This window comes from Trachemys scripta, chromosome 11, assembly GCF_013100865.1.
Source record: "Trachemys scripta elegans isolate TJP31775 chromosome 11, CAS_Tse_1.0, whole genome shotgun sequence".
NCBI lineage: Eukaryota > Metazoa > Chordata > Testudines > Emydidae > Trachemys > Trachemys scripta.
In genome coordinates this window covers 66,291,400-66,312,441 of record NC_048308.1, presented here as the reverse complement: position 1 = coordinate 66,312,441, position 21,042 = coordinate 66,291,400, and the positions used below count along the sequence as shown (strand labels likewise).

The 21,042-nt window shown below is 44.4% G+C and overlaps 1 protein-coding gene across 1 annotated transcript in view; it reads left to right on the top strand.

Annotated features, from left to right (window-relative positions):
* Window positions 1-21,042, top strand: part of ABCA12 (ATP binding cassette subfamily A member 12) — a 128,956-nt gene that overhangs the window by 65,520 nt on the left and 42,394 nt on the right. Inside the window, exons 14-24 of the mRNA XM_034786070.1 lie at window positions 528-843; window positions 4,022-4,136; window positions 5,809-6,138; window positions 7,307-7,376; window positions 7,473-7,607; window positions 8,425-8,580; window positions 11,475-11,661; window positions 13,984-14,202; window positions 14,862-15,058; window positions 16,081-16,241; window positions 19,581-19,817. Coding sequence (XP_034641961.1) covers window positions 528-843; window positions 4,022-4,136; window positions 5,809-6,138; window positions 7,307-7,376; window positions 7,473-7,607; window positions 8,425-8,580; window positions 11,475-11,661; window positions 13,984-14,202; window positions 14,862-15,058; window positions 16,081-16,241; window positions 19,581-19,817 — 2,123 coding nt within the window. The remainder of the gene's footprint in view (window positions 1-527; window positions 844-4,021; window positions 4,137-5,808; window positions 6,139-7,306; window positions 7,377-7,472; window positions 7,608-8,424; window positions 8,581-11,474; window positions 11,662-13,983; window positions 14,203-14,861; window positions 15,059-16,080; window positions 16,242-19,580; window positions 19,818-21,042) is intronic.

Genomic DNA, 21,042 nt, shown 5'->3' with positions numbered 1-21,042 from the left:
GGCCTTCCGAGGGAAACGGTGGGGGCGACGGACCTGTCTGGTTTTAAGATTAAGTTAGATAAGTTTATGGAGGGAATGGTTTAATGGTAAAACATAGTAGCCAAGGAAAACCAAGCAATGGTACGTAAATAGTATAATGGCCAACAAGGGTCAGGCTAGAGACTCTTGCCTACATGCTCGGGGTCTTACTGATCGCAATATTTGGGGTCGGGAAGGAATTTTCCTCCAGGGTAGATTGGCTGAGCCTCTGGAGGTTTTTCGCCTTCCTCTGCAGCATGGGGCAGGGATCGCTAGCAGGAGGGTCTCTGCCGATTGAAGTCACTAAAACACAGGATTGGGGACTTCAACGGCAGAGTCCAGGGAAGGGTCTTGTGGCCTGCAGCATGCAGGGGGTCAGACCAGATGATCATAATGGTCCCTTCTGACCTTAAAGTCTATGAGTCTATGAGTCTATGATACTTATACGTGGCACTATCCTACTGCAACCATTGTTGACTGAAAAATAAACTTCACTTTGTTTTCTCAAGGTGTCATTTTCAAGCTACCATCAAGCAGTAGCAGACAGAGGAGAGCAATTCCCAGCAGTCTCTCCCTTCCTCCACTGGTCAATTACACCATCCGAATGAGCAGCAGGATTTCCCAAACGACAAATAGGATCAGGGAGAGGATCTGGACCGTGGGCCCACATAATTCAGCCTCGCAGAGCCAGATCTACAGCCGAGCCTTTATCTATATCCAGGACAGTATTGAGAGAGCAATCATTGAGTTGCAGACTGGGAAGAGTCCAGAAGAAATAGCTGTTCAAGTCCAGGCCACTCCCTACCCCTGCTACAATAAGGACATGTAAGTCCATGAGCTTTTAGTTGTTTAAAATGAAACAATCATAGAATCATAGAGCTGTAGGGCTGGGCGGGACCTCAGGAAGTCAGCAAGTCCATACCCTTGCACTGAGGCAGGACCAAGTAAACCTAGGCCTTCACTGAGAGGTGTTGTCTACAGCGTTTGTAAAATCATCCAGTGATAGGGATTTCACAGCCTTCCTTGGAAGCCTGTTCCAGAGCTTAACTACCCTTATAGCTAGAAATTTTTTCCTAATATCTAACCTAAATCTCCTTTGCTGCGGATTAAGCCCATTACTTCTTATCAACGACAATGACTTGCAGAACATGTTATACATTAGCAGGATAATTACAATGGTTGGGACTTACCGTCTTCCTCGAAGCCGTGCTCCCATGAAAAGAAAATCATAATAGAAAAAGAGAATCTTTTTGAAGATTTAAAGAAATATTTTTTTGTTGTTTTAAAGGATCCAGGATGAGACTCTGGCCCTACTGAAATCAATGGCAAAATGCCCAATGACTCTAGTGGGATGAGGCTTTCACCAGAGTGCTTTGTCTCTTCATAGCACTATAAATATGTGAATCGTCATAATTTCCATAGGTAGTACTGTAGGTGAAAATTACTATCCCCATTTTATAGACAGGGAAACTGAGGCATTACGAGTCACTGGTGGTGCTGGGATTAGACTTCAGGAGTCTTGGCCTATTCCAGTAGGTGTATGAATGCAGATAGTAGGTTAGAGCTGGGAAACTCATCTGGTTGCCCTTCAGGTGCTTGGTGGTGATGTCTGTAGATGGAGGTGGAAGAGAGAGGAAGAGCATGGCAAATGTCTCTCCCTTTTATCATGTCCTTTCTTCCCTCTTGGCTTTGCTCCCCCCCCCCCCGAGTCAGGTGAGCGTTACCACATCGCAGTCCAAAACTGACTCACTCAAGAGTCCAACAAATCCTTTGTTGTTGCCTAGGCCAATGTCCTTTGTTCCTGTTTAGGCACAGTTCAGAGTGTGCAGTTCTGCTATATATGCCTTTCTCCCAGGTGATGCAAGAGCCATAGAGGAGATGAGGTTGTAACCCTCCTCTCAACAATGATGAGGGAAGACAGATGAGATTCCAGTGCACTGGGCTGTCAGGCTTAACTGCCTGTTATACCACGTGATGCAGTATGAATGGTGTATGAACCAGAATGAGTCTTGATAAACAGACTGGCACAGAAGTAAGGAGTTTTGGATTCTGATCACCTTGAGCCAGATCTCAGCTGGTGTAAATCAGCATAACTCAGCTGACTTCAATACAGCCAAACCACTTTATACCAGCTGGCCCCTGGGTGCGACAGTTATGATAAGAAATGGAATCCTGGGATTGTGATGTCTCAGAATTATTACAGAAGCAGCATCCAAGCTGGGTAAAAGCATGTGTGAAAAGCCATTTTCAATGTATTTTAAAGCAGTGAGGGATGTTCAGTGCGGCATGTTGGCTTGGACAATCATTCTACAGAGGAAGTATAACTGATTCCACTTGGGCCAACGGAAAGGATTGAACAGGGTTAGGTAGGGGTGATGTCCCTAGCCTCCGTTTGCCAGAAGCTGGGAATGGGTGACAGGGGACGGATCACTTGAAGATTATCTGTTCTGTTCATTCCCTCTGGGGCACCTGGCATTGGCCACTGTCGGAAGACAAGATACTGGGCTAGATGGACCTTTGGTCTGACCCAGTATGGCCATTCTTAATGCAGAACATTTCATACTAAAAGCATGAGTTTGTACCACTTGAGAGAAAAATCTAGCTGTATCCTGTAGGACGCTTGTTAACTTTATATGTTGATCAGAGAGAGAGAGAGAGAGAGAGAAAGAGAGTTGTATTCTCCTAAATATAGGTTACAATAAAATAATTCACATGCAAATGGTCTGCCATCTTATTGTGACTGTGAAGTGGTCAGGAATAGTTCAGACAAAATGTCAATTATTTACGGCAAAAATATGGATTTTTATTGTTAAATCATTATGTAGTATGATGAACTATTTCCTGGAGCACTTAGTATTGAGTTGTATGCTGCTTTTCTCGCATTCTTGCTGCCAAGAAAACAACTCACCTTCACAATTCTCTTTCCTCCACCTAGAAAGTTCAGGAGATGCCATTTCATTCAATTATTAAAATACCCAGGAGCTGTGGAATGACGCTGCAATAGAAGCTGTTATAAAGTCAACATTCATCAACTGCTACCACTCAGTTACCATTTTACAGGCAGAGTTGTGGCAATCTCATATGTCATTGTACCGTAACATATGGAAAATGCTGAAATTTGGAGACCTGGTTGACGTTCTTTTTAGTTGAAAAATGCAGTTTTATCGAAATCAAAACATTTCATGAAAATAGGTTGCTTTTTATGACATCTTTGAGTTTTCAACGAAAACAATTCAGAACAAAATGAAATTTTTATTTCATTTGAAATAGTTTCATTTGAGACTTTTTGCAGAAATAATATTGGCTTTTTTCACCAGAAAGGGAACATACTATATGTTCATTAAAGTTAATCTACTGTGGAAAAACAATCAGTTAATAATCTTCAAATACAGTAGGTTCAATTTACTACCACTACTACTTCCTTTTGAGCAGAAGGAAAGTCTGCTGACTAAAGCATACGACTGGGGGTCATGAAACGTGGATTCTAATGCTGGTTCTGTCACAGTCTGACACTGGGCAAGACACGTAGGCCACAATTTTCAAATGTGGGTGTCAAGTCATGTACCTGAATCCATAAATAGGCAGGGAAATAAGCAGCCTGATTTTCAGAAATGGAAATCATCTGCTGACTGTATTGACTAACTTCATTCGGAGCCATGAATTCCCAGCACTTTGGATTTAGACTAACTTTAGGCACACAGTTTTGAAAATGTTGGCCTTAATCTCTCTGTGCAGCAGTTTCCCCAGCTGTAAAATCAGACTAATAATACTTACTTACATGATAGCAGGGTAAAAAGGGTTAATTCATTCATATTTTTAAACTGTTTGGAGGTTCTTGGCTGGAAGATCCCATGTAAGTACAAAATATCCTTATTCTAATATTAATTATACTCTACATTTAAAAATATGAGCATGGTTTTCCTCTGCAAAGAGCATTAGTTTGAGACGTATATTCACCTAGCACGTTTTCTATTCAGCTAAATCCTGCATTTGCCTTTTACAGGTTCTTAAGCAGTGTGACCTACTCTCTTCCATTTGCTCTGATGGCTGCCTGGTCACTGTTTATAGCTGCTTTTGTGAAAAAGCTTGTTCAAGAGAAAGATCTAAGGCTTTATGAGGTACGTTAATGAAATTATGACTAGATTTTCTATCTGGAATGTAGCAGATAGATGATGTGACATTGACTGGAGTGGCACATGTGTTAAAAGCCCTGTTTTCAATGTATAAAATGCACATGTTAAACATGTAAATGTATGGAGTCAATGAAATGAATTAATCACAGTTGAAGGGAAATCGCTTACTTTTTTTGTTAAAATGAGAGCTGGGGGCTGACTGGCATTTCGGCAAATAAACCAACTCTTCTACTGCGAGTTTCCATTTGGGTGGGTGGGGATGACAAGTTGTCGATGTGTTATTAGAGGGTTTTTTCAGTGAGGAATGGGGGACAGCTATATGAAATGTCCAACTCCAACCTAAAATCAACTGACACACAGCCAGGGTTCAGGTTTAACCTGTGTTTCTGAACTTGCTGCAATGGTTTGCTGGAGCTGTTCTGTTTCTGTAAACTGCCTTGCAAAGCTTTTTGTCATCTTGATTTTTCATGAAAGGTCGCTCAGGGCAATCTAGTCACATAAGTCTCATGGTTTGTCTCTTGTGTCCCTGATTGGACCCAGACCCCATGTGATCAGGAGGGTTTGGCAAACTCAGCAGACACAATGTTCCCTGGGTATCTAAAGGAGAGGCTGATACTGGGGCTGGCCCCCAGGCAGTAGAATGCCCCAGGTGTCGTATTTTACGTCATCTGTAGCGAAAGGGAGCTCTTCGCTCGTCGCACCTACCAGAGGGAAAATACTGCATTGAAAGCAAAGTGAAGCTCTTTTCCCTATCATAATTTAATTGGATTTTCAAAGTGAACATGTACGACAGCCTGGAGAGCCAAAGGGCTTTTGCAAACCTCACCCTCCGCAATCAACAAAAACTCAGACAGATCTGTTCCTGTTACCATTCCCATGGAAACAGCTGCTGGATCACCAAAAAATGTCTTAAACTAATGGACACTTACAAACATTGAAGGAAATTTAATGAGCTTTTTAAAAAAAAAAAAAACCCAAACCAATTAATTGATTGATCTAATTGATCGCAGCTTATTCTGATGCCATTTTCCATGGGAACTAAAGTTGCAGCAGGCTTCTTAGAAATGTAACCAATCGCATCAGTTATAGAAGAGAGCTGTGAATGAGGTTTCTTTTGCAGCACATAATAGTCTTAAGCTCCTAAAGCTGAGAGGGCCAGATTCACAGCTGATGTAAATGAGTGAGTCTTTGTTGCAGCTGGAGCTCTGGATTTCTAGTGTTCGGTAAGAGGGAAATGGGGAAATGGACTTTTTCGTTTACAATGAGCTCATTGGCTGAGATTTTAAAAGTGTCTTTGCAGTGAAACCACTCACTAGTCTTTTAACATATACCCAAAATGTTTTAGAAAAGCAACAAATACAGTTATACTAGAGGCTAATGTTAGTATTTGCGTTGGATTTTGGGGGCCATGTACACCTTCTGGGACATGGCACTCTTGTACTGGACTGTTCTGCAAACACAGGATGGTCCGAAGATGCAAATTTGCTAGGCTACACTGGTTTATAAGTAGAGCATATGCCAAAATCAAAGGGCATGCTCTAATTTCATGCACTGTCTAGAGTGTGAGAAGAGTATGTTGAAGTATTTCAGTGACAAGTATATAATCAGAAATATCTCTTAATAAACAGCTGTCCTTTTTCTGCCTTCCTTTCCATAGTACATGAAGATGATGGGTGTCAACTCCAGCAGCCATTTCATTGCCTGGTTCATTGAAAGCGCCACCTTCCTTCTAATCACAGTCACTTTTCTCATCATTATACTGAAAGTTGGCAACATCCTGCCCAAAATCAATGTGGTGATCCTGTTCCTGTACCTCATGGACTACAGCTTCTCCATCATAGCCATGTGCTACCTCATCAGTGTCTTCTTCAACAACACCAACATTGCCGCCTTGGTTGGCAGCCTTATCTACAGCCTCACCTTTTCTCCCTTCATTGTGCTGCTGGTAATTGAGAATCATTTGAGCTTCTCAGTGAAGAGTCTGCTGGTAAGTTTTTTTTCTCATTAAAATAAAGGGGCGGGAGTGTTTGGGAGCAGACATTTGCTTCTGGTGCTCCCAAATGAATGTGAGCCAGGTGGCTTCATTCTACTCTCTATTTATGGACATCACCAAGCCACTGCACAACGTGACGCAAAGTAGACTTCTCCAGGACTGGCAGGTTCTGATCAAGAGCTACCACGGCTAGAATAGCAAGGCTGTTATGGATAGAAATGAGGGGCTTTGGCAGAGCTTTAAGGGAAGGTTGCTGACTTCATTACACCTGATGCTGCCAATTCTTTAATTGCACAAACCTCCAATTCCCCTTTACACAGTAGTGAAAACAGATCTCAAGAATGATAATGTAATGCTTGCTCCAAAAGAGAAAAAACAGGATGATCAGTTCTTTTCTTAACTGAGATATGGAATGAAAGGACTTAGCAGGAGGGGCAAAACATCTCACTGACTAACCCATCTCTGTCCTGCAATGGAAACCTCAGATCTTGCACTCCATTTGGATCCTACAATGTAAAGTAGTTACACCCAAATCTTCAAATGCATTTAGGCTCCCAACGTCCACTGATTTCAATTCAAATTGAGAGCCTAAATACCTCTGAGGATCTGGGCCTTAGTGTCATTGTGGCATTCAGGAGTACCTTTCTCATTGCCTGGACTGTATAAAGTACAAGGCATTAGTCTCATAAGTAAAAACCTCCTACTGGAGAAAATTTTTTCTCTGGAATCATAGATGTTTAGGTTCCAAAAGCCAAATTCATTGCTTGCATAAGCAAACATAAATCCACAGAATTCAGTGGATTAATTTTGCCCCGTGCTTCAAGTAATTCTGACTGCCTGATTAACTTGCAAAGTTGCAATTTTTCAAAAAATGTTATCGACCAAAATCCTCTATATGTGAATACTGCTTGCTTAAGATATCTAACTATCTGATTTTTGTTTACAAATGCATGTTTTTGCACAAAGAAGCAACTGCATATGCAAAATTATAGAGACCATTTTAGAGACTACCACTGAAAATATTGTCAAGAATGTGTTGGATCCAGTGCTCACTGAAGTCAGGGGCAAGATTTGCATCCACATCTCTGGCCATTGGATCAGGCCCAATGAAGGGTGTTTTTGTGAATTCTTCAGTAAATTTGTTTTCCACTTTGTTCCACAGAGCCTGTTGTCCCCAACTGCATTCAGTTATGCAAGTCAGTACATTGCTCGTTATGAGGAACAGGGCATAGGTATGTAGGGCACATATGAAACTAAGTTTTGCTCCTTCATGACTGTGATACTTCATCAACATATTTCACAATATATTCTTTATATCTTTACTTCAGGCCTGCAATGGGACAATATGTATAGCTCACCAATGACTGGCGACAATACTTCTTTTGGCTGGATGTGCTGGCTAATTCTGATAGACTCTTTCATCTATTTCATTCTGGGCTGGTACATTAGGAACGTTTTCCCAGGTAAGAATGCAAAGGATTACAAGCATCTACCATGCAGTCTCTCTTGAAAATTATAAACCAGCCCTGGCGGATTCCAGAATTCATGGGAGTGTGTAGAGCTGTACTCGGAGGCACCCTCCACTTGTGGATCACGGAGGCGCGATTTGCTTTTTAATTTTATGTGACACAAAGTAATAACTTAGGGGGTGTCCCTGGGTTCCAGTTGTGACTGGGTATCTGAGAGGAGTAATGAACTTGTGACAGGGTGATGCAGTAGCCTAGAAAGGGTTAGGGGGTCCCTGTCGGTCACATGGCTAGGTGGGCTATCTAGGAAGCTGGGCTGTGAAGGCTGCGTACTCTTTTCCCCTGGCTGATGGAAGCAAGGGAAAAGCCTTTGGGGACGTAGCCAGCATTTGTCAGTGGAGTTGTTTTATTTTGTGTCCTACATCTCCTTTCATTTCACACAACAACTGAGGCAAGGGGCTTTAAAAGACTTCAGTGTGGTGTTTGTTTCCCTTCCCTGGCTGGTGAAAGGGTCTATCAGTGCACAGACACCTACAGTGGGCCTGGGCAGAAAAGTAAAGTGCTCCATCCATCTGACTATGAAATTACTCAGGATAATATATTACCCAATACTTCCTACTATGCAATCAGAGAAAAATCCTGTATAGGAGTTACCAATAGTACACGTGGGCATCAAGGCGAGAATAAACTCCTTTGGACTTTATCTTTGCTATTCATCAGTGCGCAGTCGCAGCTAGTACTTTCTGTATGACGCCCACGAGCAAATACTTTAATTTGTTTCTTTCCTTCTTTTTTTGTTTGTTTATGGTTGCAGGAAAATATGGCATGGCTGCCCCATGGTATTTCCCATTGCTCCCGTCCTACTGGGCCGAACGCTACGGTTACATACCATTATGGAATGAGAAAAGATGCAGTCTCCTCTTCACCAAACTCTTGCTAAGAAAAGAGGCTGCATTCACCAATAAGATGTGTACGTGCATACTAGAATTGTTAATGATGGTAATCCAAGCAAGAGCTATATGAAGCTACGTTTACAAAGGGGGGCGCCATGTCGTGTGTAGGCAATGTTTGTCCAGAGGGCACACTTAACAAGTCCATTCCTGTTCTAGAGATATTGCTGGTTGCAGTGGTAGCCCAGTTTTTCAATGTAAGGGATATCTCTGAAACCTTTTCTTATCTAGAACCAGAATGACCTGCTCTACCATGTCTATGTGCAAACTTGACACTGGCACATGCAATCTTAGAAGTGTGCAGTTACCTAGTTTGGGCATGCAAATGCAGGTTTGCCTTTAGCAAAAGGGATGCGTGTATTTAAAAGCTTGCTAGGTTTACCTAAGATACAGAAATATGGGTTGCTTGGTATTTTTAGCATGCCCTATGCTTGTTTTAGGGAATATCTTAAATTCTGCAAAGTTGTGCTAATATTATTTAGTTAACTACAGGCCTAACGAAAAACCCCTTCCATTGACTTCAGTGGGTGATGGATCCAATCCCACAACTGCTATCAAGCCATAGTGCTTACTGCCTTGAGAAATCATATGAAAATCAGTGGGACTCTTCTCACTCTGCTTTGTAGCAAGTGTTTTCAGGATCAGGACCTAAGGCGTTATGTCAGACAAGGGATTACGGGTGGCAGGACATAATTCCATATCTGTTTCTTTTAATCAGTTTGTAACATAAACTTCTTTAGTTTGTCTTCAGAAGCATCTGAGCTCAGAGCCAGGATCTGCTGAGTTTTAGTCCTCACTCTTACTCCTCCCTGGGGCCTAGGGCAAGTCACTTCACCTCTTTGTAAGGCTGCGTCTACACTAGAGACCTTACAACAGCAAGCTGTACTGCTGCAGCTGCACCACTGTATGGCCTCCCATGTAGCCGCTCTATGCCAATGGGAGAGAGAGCTTCATTAATTTCATATATAATTGAATTAAACCACCCGCAAAGAGCAGCGGTAGCTATATGGGTGGGAAAGCGTCTCCCACTAACACAGCTCTGTGCACATCGGTACTCTGTGCTCCTGTTGGTGAAACTTACATTGGCCAGGGGTGTTTTTTTCACACCCCTGACCGAGAAGAGTTTTACCAGCAAAAGTGTTAGTGTAAACATAGCCTCAGTTTCCTTGTGTGTAAAATGTGGTTAACACTGTAACCCTTCCCTACCTTCCTGACAGGGGTGTTGAACAAACTGATTGATTAGTGAAGATGGGTTAAACACTTCATGCTTATATAATGCTTTTCGTGTTCCTAGGGTGCTTATTATTTCAAATAATGGCTTTTTATAATATGAACAGGAATAGCAGCAGCTAAAATAATGAGAGTACAATGCAGACAGTTAAATTAGCATCATTATTACTACTAATGATAATAATTAATTTTTACAAAAAAGTGCCTAGAGGCCCCAACCATGATTGGCCCCCACCCCCAGCGAAGCCAAATGAGAGACAGGCCTTGTCCTAAGGAGCTCACCCTTCAAACAGACAAGAAAACAAAGGGGGTGGAGGTAAGCAGAGGCACAGCAAGTGGAAGTGTCTTGAGCAAGGTCGGTCATCAAACCATGAATAGAGCCCAGGTGTCTTGACTCCCAGTTAAGTGCCCTACCCACTCGACACACCCTGCCTCCTCAGACTAATGTGTATTTATTGAGCATTATTTGCATTAGGTGGCATGGGAGGCATGGGTATGGGGCCACTTATAAACAGATTAATTTGTACTGGTATGTGTTGTTATAAGCTGTAGAGAGACAAAGGCAGGGGAGATAATATCTTTTGTTGGAACAACTTCTGGTGGTGAGAAAGAGACTCTTTTGAGCCTCACAGAGCTCTTCTTCGGGTCTGGGAAATGTAGTCCAAGTGTTACAGCTAAACACAAGGTGGAGCAGATGGTTTAACATAAGTAGTTAACACACATTTCCGGGGCCATTCAAGGTGAAATGGCCCATTGACAACCCTCCAGTCATAGGGAGGAAAGGAAAGGGTGTGAGGGAAAGGCAGCTTGCTGGGAGGTGGGGGGGTTGCGTGGATTATAGATTGCTGTAATAAGCCATAAATCCACTAGTGTCTCTGTTCAGCCCGTGAATTTTAGTGTCCAGAAAAGTTACAAATGTAGACTCCCAGGCTTGTCCTTGGAAGGTGCTGTGCAGGTTTCCTTTGAGGACGAGGACTGAGAGGTCCGATATGGAGTGATCGTTTTGTGAGAAATGTTCTGCCCAGGTGACAGGGTGCTTTTGTCTTTGATCATTTTCCTGTGAGAGTTCACTGGAGAGCGCAGTGATTGTCTGGTTTCACCCACATCGTTGGTGTTGGGGCATTTAGTGCACTGGATGAGGTATACCACAAGCTATGATAGGCATGTGTAGGACCCATGGACCTTGAAAAGTGAGTTGCCAGAGGGTATTGATCATCATAGCAGTGAAGCTGTGTCTACAGTTTTTGCATCTGTTGTTCTGGCAGGGTCTGGTGCCGCTTTGAGTTGCTGTGTCCTGGTCTGTGGGGAGCTTGCTTCTGAGGATGAGTTTGGAGAGGCTGGGGGTCGTTTGAAGGCCAGAAGAGGGGGTTCAGGAAAGATGTCTTTTAAGATGTGGTCCCCATTGAGTAGGGGTTGTCTGGGTTCCAGTGTGGGGTGATAGGACCAAACACGGCTACAACACCGCATACAATAATGGACGTTTTAAGCTGTAGGAAGTTAGAGGGAGAAATATTGGAACATTCAAAAATGATGCAAATACCAGGAAATGTTCCTAAGTTTTCAGCTGACAAGAATATACGTTTCTTTATTGTTCTTTATAAAAAGCCCTATACCTTTTCTCGAGAAAAAGGTCCATAGCCTCATATATAAAGTCATCAGTTATCTCTTCTGATTCTTTTTTTAGATGTCAAAAGTGCCCTTCCTCCTAACCTCGAGCCTGAACCCCCCAACCTCACCGTGGGAGTCTCTCTTCATGGAATAACAAAGACCTATGGCTCCAAAGATGCAGTTGAGAACCTCAGCCTGAACTTCTATGAAGAAAACATCACCTCCTTGCTGGGGCACAATGGAGCTGGAAAAACAACGACAATGTACGTCTCTTTGAAGTTTGGTTATTTAATACTGCATTAAATGGGTCTGTGTCACTAGTGGGGATGAGTGAAAGAACAAATGGGAATTCTCAGTGTTATAAGGGCTGGATAAGATGTCTTCTTTGATTTGGTCTTTTTGTAATTATCTTATATGGTGTGCCTTGCTCTTTGTCTGTCCCCTCTGTTATAGATAAGGGTGTCTTTCTATTTTGGAGTCTGACAGTACCGGTTAAGAACATTTTAACAGGGGAAAGTGAGCTCTCCTGATAGTGAGAAAAATGAATGAAAATCCATAATAGTCATTGGATGCTTCCTAATCTAATGGCATTCCTATATTACACAGCACAGCCGTGGCTGCAAGTTCAATGGCATTTTGGTGCCCATGGCAACTTGCTCCCGAAAGCAGTGGTTGATTGGCTCGTATCCCAGGCTGCAGCAGTATTGGGAAGAAGCTTAATGGCTGCATATTCAAATGAAAAGCAAATGAGTCTGCTGGGCTGGGAAGAGCAATGGGATAATCTATTGGCCTTTCAGTTCTGCCAGGTTTGCATGTTTTCATTTTTAGGATTTTTAAATAACTAATCTTAAAACAGACCTGTAGGACTGGATTCCCCCTGCGTCCAAGCTGTGCTCAGCACTATGATGGGATGATGTACCCCTCAGGGAACAGTTTACACCTCTGGAGCTGTGAGCTGGTCTGTGCAGAATCCAGGCATGAGTAAAAGCAGCAGGGGTTAGAGCAGCCTAAGGAATCATGCATCACAACAAGAGCAATGTAGCACAATGGAACTCCACCCCACAATTGACATTCATCTGGCTCCCCAAACATGCCCCCTGTGCTGGACTAGGATGGAGTCTGATTGTTCCAGGAGCAGCTCCATCAGTCACACAGGTGTCTAGGGCAGAGTGTATGAAACCCAGAATTCTCCACTGTAAGTCCACCTCTCTGGAGTCCTATGCTGCAGCCTTCACACAAGGCCCTCCTTCCTCCCTTCCACAGCACCCCAGCGATAGGCTGGAACCGAAGCACAGCATAACAAACCATGCAACGACTGAAAGGCCCAGGAATGACTAACATGTAGGCGTTACATGGGCAGTACATTAAGCTGATAAGTAAAGTTATCCCTAGGAGGACTGAACCCACAAAGGCAGACACACTTTATGACTCAGCAGATTACAAATTCATCCTGTATCCTCCGAGAAGCTCACAGTGACAGACAGTGTGAGAGTAATCGTAGTGACTTCCTGGAACTTGACAGCTGGGGCAAATTCTGATGGGGGTGAGCGGGATCACAGGTTCCTTTCTTTTCCTTTCTTAAATGCAATTAAGGGAGGGTTTGGAGTCCCAAGGCAACGAAGAGCTCGTGCGCAGGGCTTAGTAGCAGCTGGGAAGGCCAAGGGGTAGCTTGAGAAATAGCTTCTCCTTTTAAACCCTATAGGAAGTCTTTGAAAGCGACCAATATTGTCTAAGTAGTCATTCTGAGGAGAAAGTACTTGCCTCAGTTCCATTGGGTATTGCTGGGTAGATAATTATTTGCCTGAACTAACCTACTGGATAGAGACCTGCACTACATGAGGCGCTCATTGTAGGTATATTGCCTGGAAGTCTACAATTTGCTCTTTTTCTTGCTAAGAATGGCAGTGAACTCAGTGAACTCTCACTTTCAAAGCCAATGTGGTTACCAGCAATTTGGAGGTCACTAGATAGTGCAGCTAAAACTCTCTAAAATTTAGAATGATCTTCACAGTGTTTTTTTTCAGTAACTAAACAGCAGCTCGGGGTCCATATTTATCTAGGTGTGGGGTAAGCCCGGTGGCCTGATGGCAGAGTAATGTGCTTCCACCAAGAGGATCTGAGTTCAGAACCTGAACTTTGGCCCCTCGACTCTGGGCCTGCAGACCCTGAGTATGTTGCCGGTATAAAATAATCCTTTTATGGGCTCCCAGCTATCTCGGAGACAAAGAAGCAGAGTCGATGGGCTCTGAAGGGAGCTGTCTTGTCCTCATTGGCTGAAAGGAGCGTTGCCATGACGTGGAGTCTTTGTGATTGGCAATGGGGGAGGGATAAAAAGGCGAAGTGGGGATACCTATTGCTCCATTTCTCTTTACCTGGCTGCACAGGTCAGTCCAGTCTTTCCTCATGCTGTAGGCCCCCAGAGGCATCTGGAACTTCCCCTTAGCAGCTGGAATGTGTCTGCCTTGCACTAAATCAAGGAGGGTTAAATTAGGGGTCCTGCTAGGGGAATTCTACTAGGCGCTCAGTGGAGCCCCTGGGGAACAGAATCTCCGCATTTGTTTACACCATTTTCTTTTTTCTCCCAGATCTATTTTGACAGGGCTGTTTCCTGCATCATCAGGCACGATATTTGTTTATGGCAAAGATATCAGGACCGATCAGGACCTCATCAGGAAGAACATGGGTGTCTGTATGCAGCACAACGTGCTATTTAGTTACCTCACTGCCAAGGAACATTTGCTGCTCTATGGCTACATCAAAGTCCCACACTGGAGTGAGCAGGAGCTGGATGAGGAAGTGAAAAGGTCTGATAATGGGGATGTCACACTCCCTCAGCATATGTCACCTACAGTGTTCTTGCATGTTAACGCAGAGTGTTGCTATCAGAGTCACCACAAGCTGTTGGACTCAATGCAGGAATCACTGGGTAAAATTCTACAGCCTGTGTTAAGCAGGAGGTCAGGCTAGTTATTATAGTAGTCCCTTTTGGCTAAAATCTTTGGATCTAGGAAAACATGGTCCCTGTCCCAAGGAACTTATAATCAACTGTAGATAGTCTTCTTGATGAGATTCCCCATTATGGTTCCAGCTACTTTGCACCACTCCAGAGACAGGGCTCCAATGAGCCAGCTACAATGGGTTTATAGCTGCTTTGTGTCACCAAACCATGCAAAGCATCAGGAACGTACCAGTGAATCTGGCGCGTTGTGTTCTCCAGACGCAGGATCCTGCCCTTAACCTTGACATGTCAGATGGAATTTTTGAAGCATCCTAAAAAAACAACAAAAAACCCTGTGTCTGAGCTACATGTTAAACTATCATTCTGCATTATGACAATTCTGCGTAGCAGTCCATGCCTGAGCAGTTTTTCATTTGCGTTAATGTTGCTTGATGCATTCAGATTCCCTTCCTTTTGCTAAATAACTGAACTGCAGCCTTTGGGGGCTTTTTGTGTGTTTTGAAGGACTCTGAAGGATACTGGCTTGTACAACCATCGTCACAAACTAACTGGCTCCCTGTCAGGAGGGATGAAAAGAAAGCTGTCTATAGCTATAGCTTTCCTTGGTGGATCAAGGGTCGTGATCTTGGATGAACCAACCACTGGTGTGGATCCATGCTCTCGGAGGAGTATTTGGGAGATTATATCAAAAAATAAAAAAGGTACTGTAAAGAGAGTCAGGGTAGCGTTTTTCAAATGCACCCAAGTGATTTAAGCTCCTAAGTGGCTACATCACTTTTGAAAATGGGACTTAGGGTCCTTAGTTACTTTTGAAAATGTTACCCAAGATTCTTACACAAGAAAATCCAGCAGCAGTAGCCACATTTAGAAATGGGGGCACTGGCAGTAAAAGTTACCCTTGATGCTAATGGCGGGATTAGGGTTAGTTGGAAGATGGTTGGATGTTCAAGAATGGGTGTGCGCAGGCTTGGCCGAGCAATTGTCCCTCATCCAGGCTCTGATCCAAAGCTCATTTAAGTGAATTAGAGTCATCAGTGGGCTTTGGATCAGGTCCCCAGTCCTTGCAAAATATTTCCAGAAGAATTATAATCCATTTAACAATGAGGGAGCAGTTTTCTCAAAGTCTTAATTCATTTAACAACTTCATGAAAGGGGCTTGACTGACAATCCGCATGATTCATGCCCGATGTTGTACTAGCACCTAAGTAACTGGTCTGAGGGCTGAATGTTTCAACCAGGCCAGACTCCTTCTCCCTGGGCTATGAAGTAGCAGCAGGACTGCTCCAGGGGCACTACTCCAGCCATAGGGATGGATGAAGCGCCACAGCCCAAGCACCTCTGGATCTATAGCTAGTGGAAGATCCATTGGTACCACCTTTCTCTGCCTCTCCAAAAACCTCCATGGACTATGGGATATGGAGACCACAAAGAGCTGGGCTTTGTGGGGAATAGGGTCTTTTCAGACCCTTGATTGGACCCTGTTCTCTTCTGCTAAATTCATTTTGAAAAATTAACTCTGCCATAGTACTAAGGGGAGCTTTCAGTTTCTTCCTAATGTTGCCTCTTAATCAACTCCACTATTAATTCTAGATGTATACATATGATATTCTATGCAGTATCCTGTAGCCCTCATTTGACTGTGTCTTTTCCCTGTACCACATATTTCAAAATCTCCATTTATTCTATCATGTGTCTTTGCTTTGATTTCATATGCATTTTCCAGGCCGAACAATTATTCTCTCTACCCATCACTTGGATGAAGCGGAAGTTTTGAGTGACCGAATTGCGTTCTTGGAACATGGAGGACTCAAATGCTGTGGGTCTCCATTCTATCTCAAAGAAACGTTCGGTGATGGATACCACCTGACTCTCACTAAGAAGAAGGTTTGTAACTGTTGGAACTGAAGCAGTTTAGGCTGAAATTTTCAAAAATAACTGGTGGTTTTGGTTGCCCAATTTGAAATACCTTCAAGGGGCCTGAGTTCCATAGTATAACAGGATTGAGAAGAGAGAAGCAAATAATGGCATCCCATAAAAATCAAGTGCACTATAGAAAGGTTGGTAGAAGGTCTTATCTACATGGTGGAAATTGACCAGAATAGCTATTCTGGAATGCCTTCTCATGTATGGATCCTTTATTCCAGATTAAAAATGATATTATTCCAAAATAAAGTCACTTTTATTTCAGAAGAGTTCCCACTCAGGGAATTATTCTGGAATAGCTACAGTGGAATAGTTATTCCAGAGTAGCTTTGCCAATCTGTGTTTCCCCAGACGAGCCATAAGTGGTGGAGTGAATCAAAATGAAATTTTGAGTCCTGATTCAGCACTTAACCACACTGGGAAAAGATAAAGGGTTTATGGGTGCCTTCCAGTCACGTGGATGCTCAGGTGGGGTACAAAAGGAACAGGAAGCTGAGTCAAAGGGGAATTTAGGGAAGGGTGAGTCTTTTCTCCTCCTGGCTGTCTAAAGCAGGGAAAGCCTCTGGGAATCTTGGCCCAGTGTTTCTCAGATTTTCTTAGCTTGCGCTCATGCTTATGCGTAAAGAAAGCTGGAAGGAAGGATTTCCAAAAGCAGATGAAGGTCCCACATTTAAAATCAATGGGAGTTGTGATCCTGACCAGCCTCGGTGCTTTTGAAAATTTCAGCCTAGGCCAATGGGGCTTAAGCACTTAAAGTTAGGCATGTGCTGAAGTGCTTTTCTGAAAGGGGGCCTTTGTGAGCAAGGTTTTATTCTGGTATGCTGGGGACAAGAAAGAAAATAGTGGGATGTAATCAGAAAATAGAGAAATTCCCCAGAGGGTGGAGGATTTCCTTCGCCATAGCATCCCCACTTCTGATTACCAAGTAGCTGACCTTATTACTCCTGAGGGCATTCCGCGCCAAAAAAAATTAAAAATTCTGCGCCAGAAAAATAAAAATTCTACGCACAATATTTTAAAATTCTGCAAATTTTATTTGTCAAATAAATGTGGAGGCTCCAGCATGGCAGTGCAGAGCACAGGCCACAGGCTGCCCAGAGGTGGGAGATCACTGTGCAGCACCCTCTGGGACATGGACTCAGCAGTGAGGCTGCATCCAACCCTGACACAGCGCAGGGACTGGTCTTGCCCCAGAAACACCGCAGGGCCCTGCCCCTCTGTGCCAGGTGCACCAGGTGTGGGCAGGCAGGCTCAGCAAGGCAGGATCCAAGTATGGAGGGGCTTAGTGTGGGGGGGATCCAGGTGTGGGTTGAGAGGGTTCTGTGTGGGGCAATCTGGGTGTGGGTGACACAGTGGGGGATCCAGGTGCAGGGGGGATCTGGATGCACAGGGACTTATTGGGGGGTCCTGAGTGAACGGTATTGGGACTCTGCAGGGGTGTCCAGGTGAAGGTGGTTGGGGATCAGCAGGAAGGGTCTGGGTAGGGTGGCTTGTCAGGGTGGTCCAGGTGCAGGGGAAGTGGGGCTCATGGGGGGGGGGGTTCTGAGTGTGTCGGGGGGTGAGACTCGGCAGGAGGGTCTGGGTATGAGGAGGTCTGGATGCACAGGGGTTGGAGCGAATGGGGGAGCAGCTCCCCGTACAGGAATCCCTCCCCCTGCAGCTGAGGAATGATGGGTGCAGGAAGTGGGGATTCGGGGAGTTTGCAGAGCTTCCTTCAGCCGCGGGAGAAATCTGGTGGTGGATCTGACCCAGCCTCAGATGCCGTGGAAGGGAAAAGGAAATCCCATCCTCCCCTGCCCAGCCAGGACTAGCGTCTGAGCCTGCAGGGTAGGAGCCACCAGCCAGGTCTTCCCCAGTCCTGCCTCCTGACCCCACAGTGATTTACCTCTCTGCCAGCTGCCCTGGGCCCCCAAAACATACTGCTGGGCAGGGTTGCTTGACTGCTCTTGTATCTTTGCTTTGCTTCCCTGTCAGAAAGTCATTTTTCTGCAGGGAAGCAAAGAAATTTGTGTGGGACATAAATTCTGCACATGTGCAGTGGCACAGAATTCCCCTAGGAGTAAAGTCTTTTAGAGGTTCTGTGTTCCTTCTGACAATGAAATGCGAGCTTCAGTCTCCATCCTCCTCACTCCACTCTCTGCGCCTGTGCTGAGGTCTATGATGGTCTACCAGCATAAGCCATTCCATCCACAGAGAGAACTGACTGTCAACCCTACTGCTATTGCTAAATGATACTGGGCCAGCTAAAGCCCCCATGCCCCAGGGGCTGAGTGCTGGGCCAGTTCAGGGAGGAAGAGACTAACAAGGGGCAGCCTCAGAGCAGAGAGTTCTCTAACTAGGCCATTGACCCAGCCCCTGTGCCCCCCTGAAAGCTGAAACATAGACGTCCTCCATTCTAAAAGAGGAACAGGATATCATGGGAGGTTAACGGCAAAGCTGCCTGTCAAATGTAAATTCAGTAGTTCGGAGAAACCGGCAGTGCGGAGAGTCCATGGGAAATGTCTTCCCTGGAGCGGAGTGTTATGCCACTTCACAGAGGAAGAAATCTGCTATTGATATTATGGTAGCAGCAAAAGCCCTGCCAGGCAGGGTACTTTGCAGACATGTGGTGAGAGACAGTTCATGCTCCAAAGAGCTCACAGTCTAAATAAATAAGAGAGACAAAGTAAATATTATTAGCTCCATTTTACAGGTGGGGAAGTGAGACACAGAAAGCCTAAGGCCCAGCTCCTCAGAGGGACATAGGTGCCGAACTCCAATTTAAATAAATGGGAATTAAGTGCCTACCAACTTTTCAAGATCTAGGCCTAAGGGTATGTCTACACTGCAGCTGGGAGTGAGCTGCCCAGCCTGGGTACACAGACTAGCACGAGCACGCTGAAAATAACTGTGTGGACATTGCAGCTTTGGCAGAGACGCAAGGGGTTGGGTGGGTTAGAGCTCAGGTGGCTAGCCTGTGTCTCTGCTGGAGCTGTATCGTACACACAGCTATTTTCAACATGCGAGTGCTAGTCTGTCTACCCAGGCTGGGCGGCTCACTCTCAGCTGCTGTGGAGACATACTCTAAGTGACTTGCCCAAGGTCACCCACGTCTATGGCAGAGCTGAATCTCGAACCCAGATCTCCTGCGGCCCTGTCCAGTGACTCAGCTGTAAGACCATTTCATCTGCCTTTGATAAAATTGGAATCTCGTATCTTGAAGATGATCGGTTCACATTACACTCGCAGATAAAGTCATGGGTTAGGAGGCTAGCACCCCTGATTGATATTTGATCATTGAGTAATATATTCTTTTCTTAGTGTCCAAACCAGACCCTGACAGAGGAGTATGACACCTCAGCAGTGACCTCCCTGATCCAGTCACACCTCCCAGAAGCTTATCTCAAGGAAGATGTTGGTGGAGAGCTTGTGTATGTACTGCCGCCATTCAACTCCAGAGTCTCTGGAGCGTATCAATCTCTTCTGAGGGCTCTAGATACCGGCTTGAGTGATCTCCACATTGGCTGCTATGGCATTTCCGATACCACCGTGGAAGAGGTATGGGTTCAACATCTTCTAGTTGTAATTAAATGATATGGAGTGTTGGTGATTAACTTTCCCAAAGATCTATAATACTGCTTTGGGGCCAACCAGCGACACGCATGGTGGGTTGTTGGGTTTTGGTAGGTTAGTCGGCTGGCTTTTTTCCCCCCCACTGAGTTTTGTGCTTTGTTGCAGTTCTATTTTTTTTTTTAAAGTCCAACAATGAGAATGTTCTGGCTCACCAAAAATTCCCACCTCGCTCAGTGTTTTTCAATATCTTCTTAGGAAAAAGAGATGATGGGGGTGGGGGAACAGGAGTGGTGATGTGCTACTTAACTTCTTTTGGCAATCCCAATGAATCAGGGTGTTTCGGCTGAAACAAGCAGAGTGAGAGAGTTCGTAATATTGACATTTTGTATGTTGTCCATTATGCTTCAGGGTGAATACCATATAGGCCACTCAGAATGACTATCTCCATCTGTCTGTCTGCAAACTCACAGAGACAGTGCTGCATCGTTTCCCATTCAGAAGCTTTAGTTCACTAACATAAATGTTTTCAGATGAAAGAGTAAATTCTTCAGAAACTGATGGGGGCCACCGGAGAGGCATTGGTTCAGGTGCCCAGTCTGACCCTTTGGACTCTACAGAGGCAAAAATAATTGGGATCCCCAGAAAGTGTGTTTTCTCTATCCCAGCCAAAGTCACTGTGAGGCTAGTGTTGAGAATCTGCTGGCATTTCTTGTGAAGAAGATTTATTTCCCACTGCTGAATCATTAACTCCCAACAAACACAGGCATTCAGCTAAACGTAAAGTAATTTAAAAAAAATAAGGGCTAGGTTATCACAGCCCTTTCCTGGCAGTGCAGTAAGGGGGCAAAAGGCTCCCATTGCCCCCTTGAACAGATCTCCCTGAACTTGTCTTCACTGCAAAGTTAACTCGACTTAACATGGGTGTTGCCCATCCCCACAAAACCCCCTAACTTGAGTGCTTTTAACTTGGCTGGCCCAAGAAGCTGTGTCTTCAGTAGGCAAAGAAGTGTGTTCTTAACTTGAGTTCATGAACTTGAGGTAAAATCCAAGGCAATTTGTGGTTTTCACATGAGTTAGCAGGTCAAGTTAAAAGCTACGCTTCCCAGTAATCCTTAACTCGACTTGCTGACTTGTGTGACAGCCAGAAATTGCCTTGTCTTCACTACGATTTCACCTCAAGTCAAGAACGCACCATTTTTGCCTAGTAAAG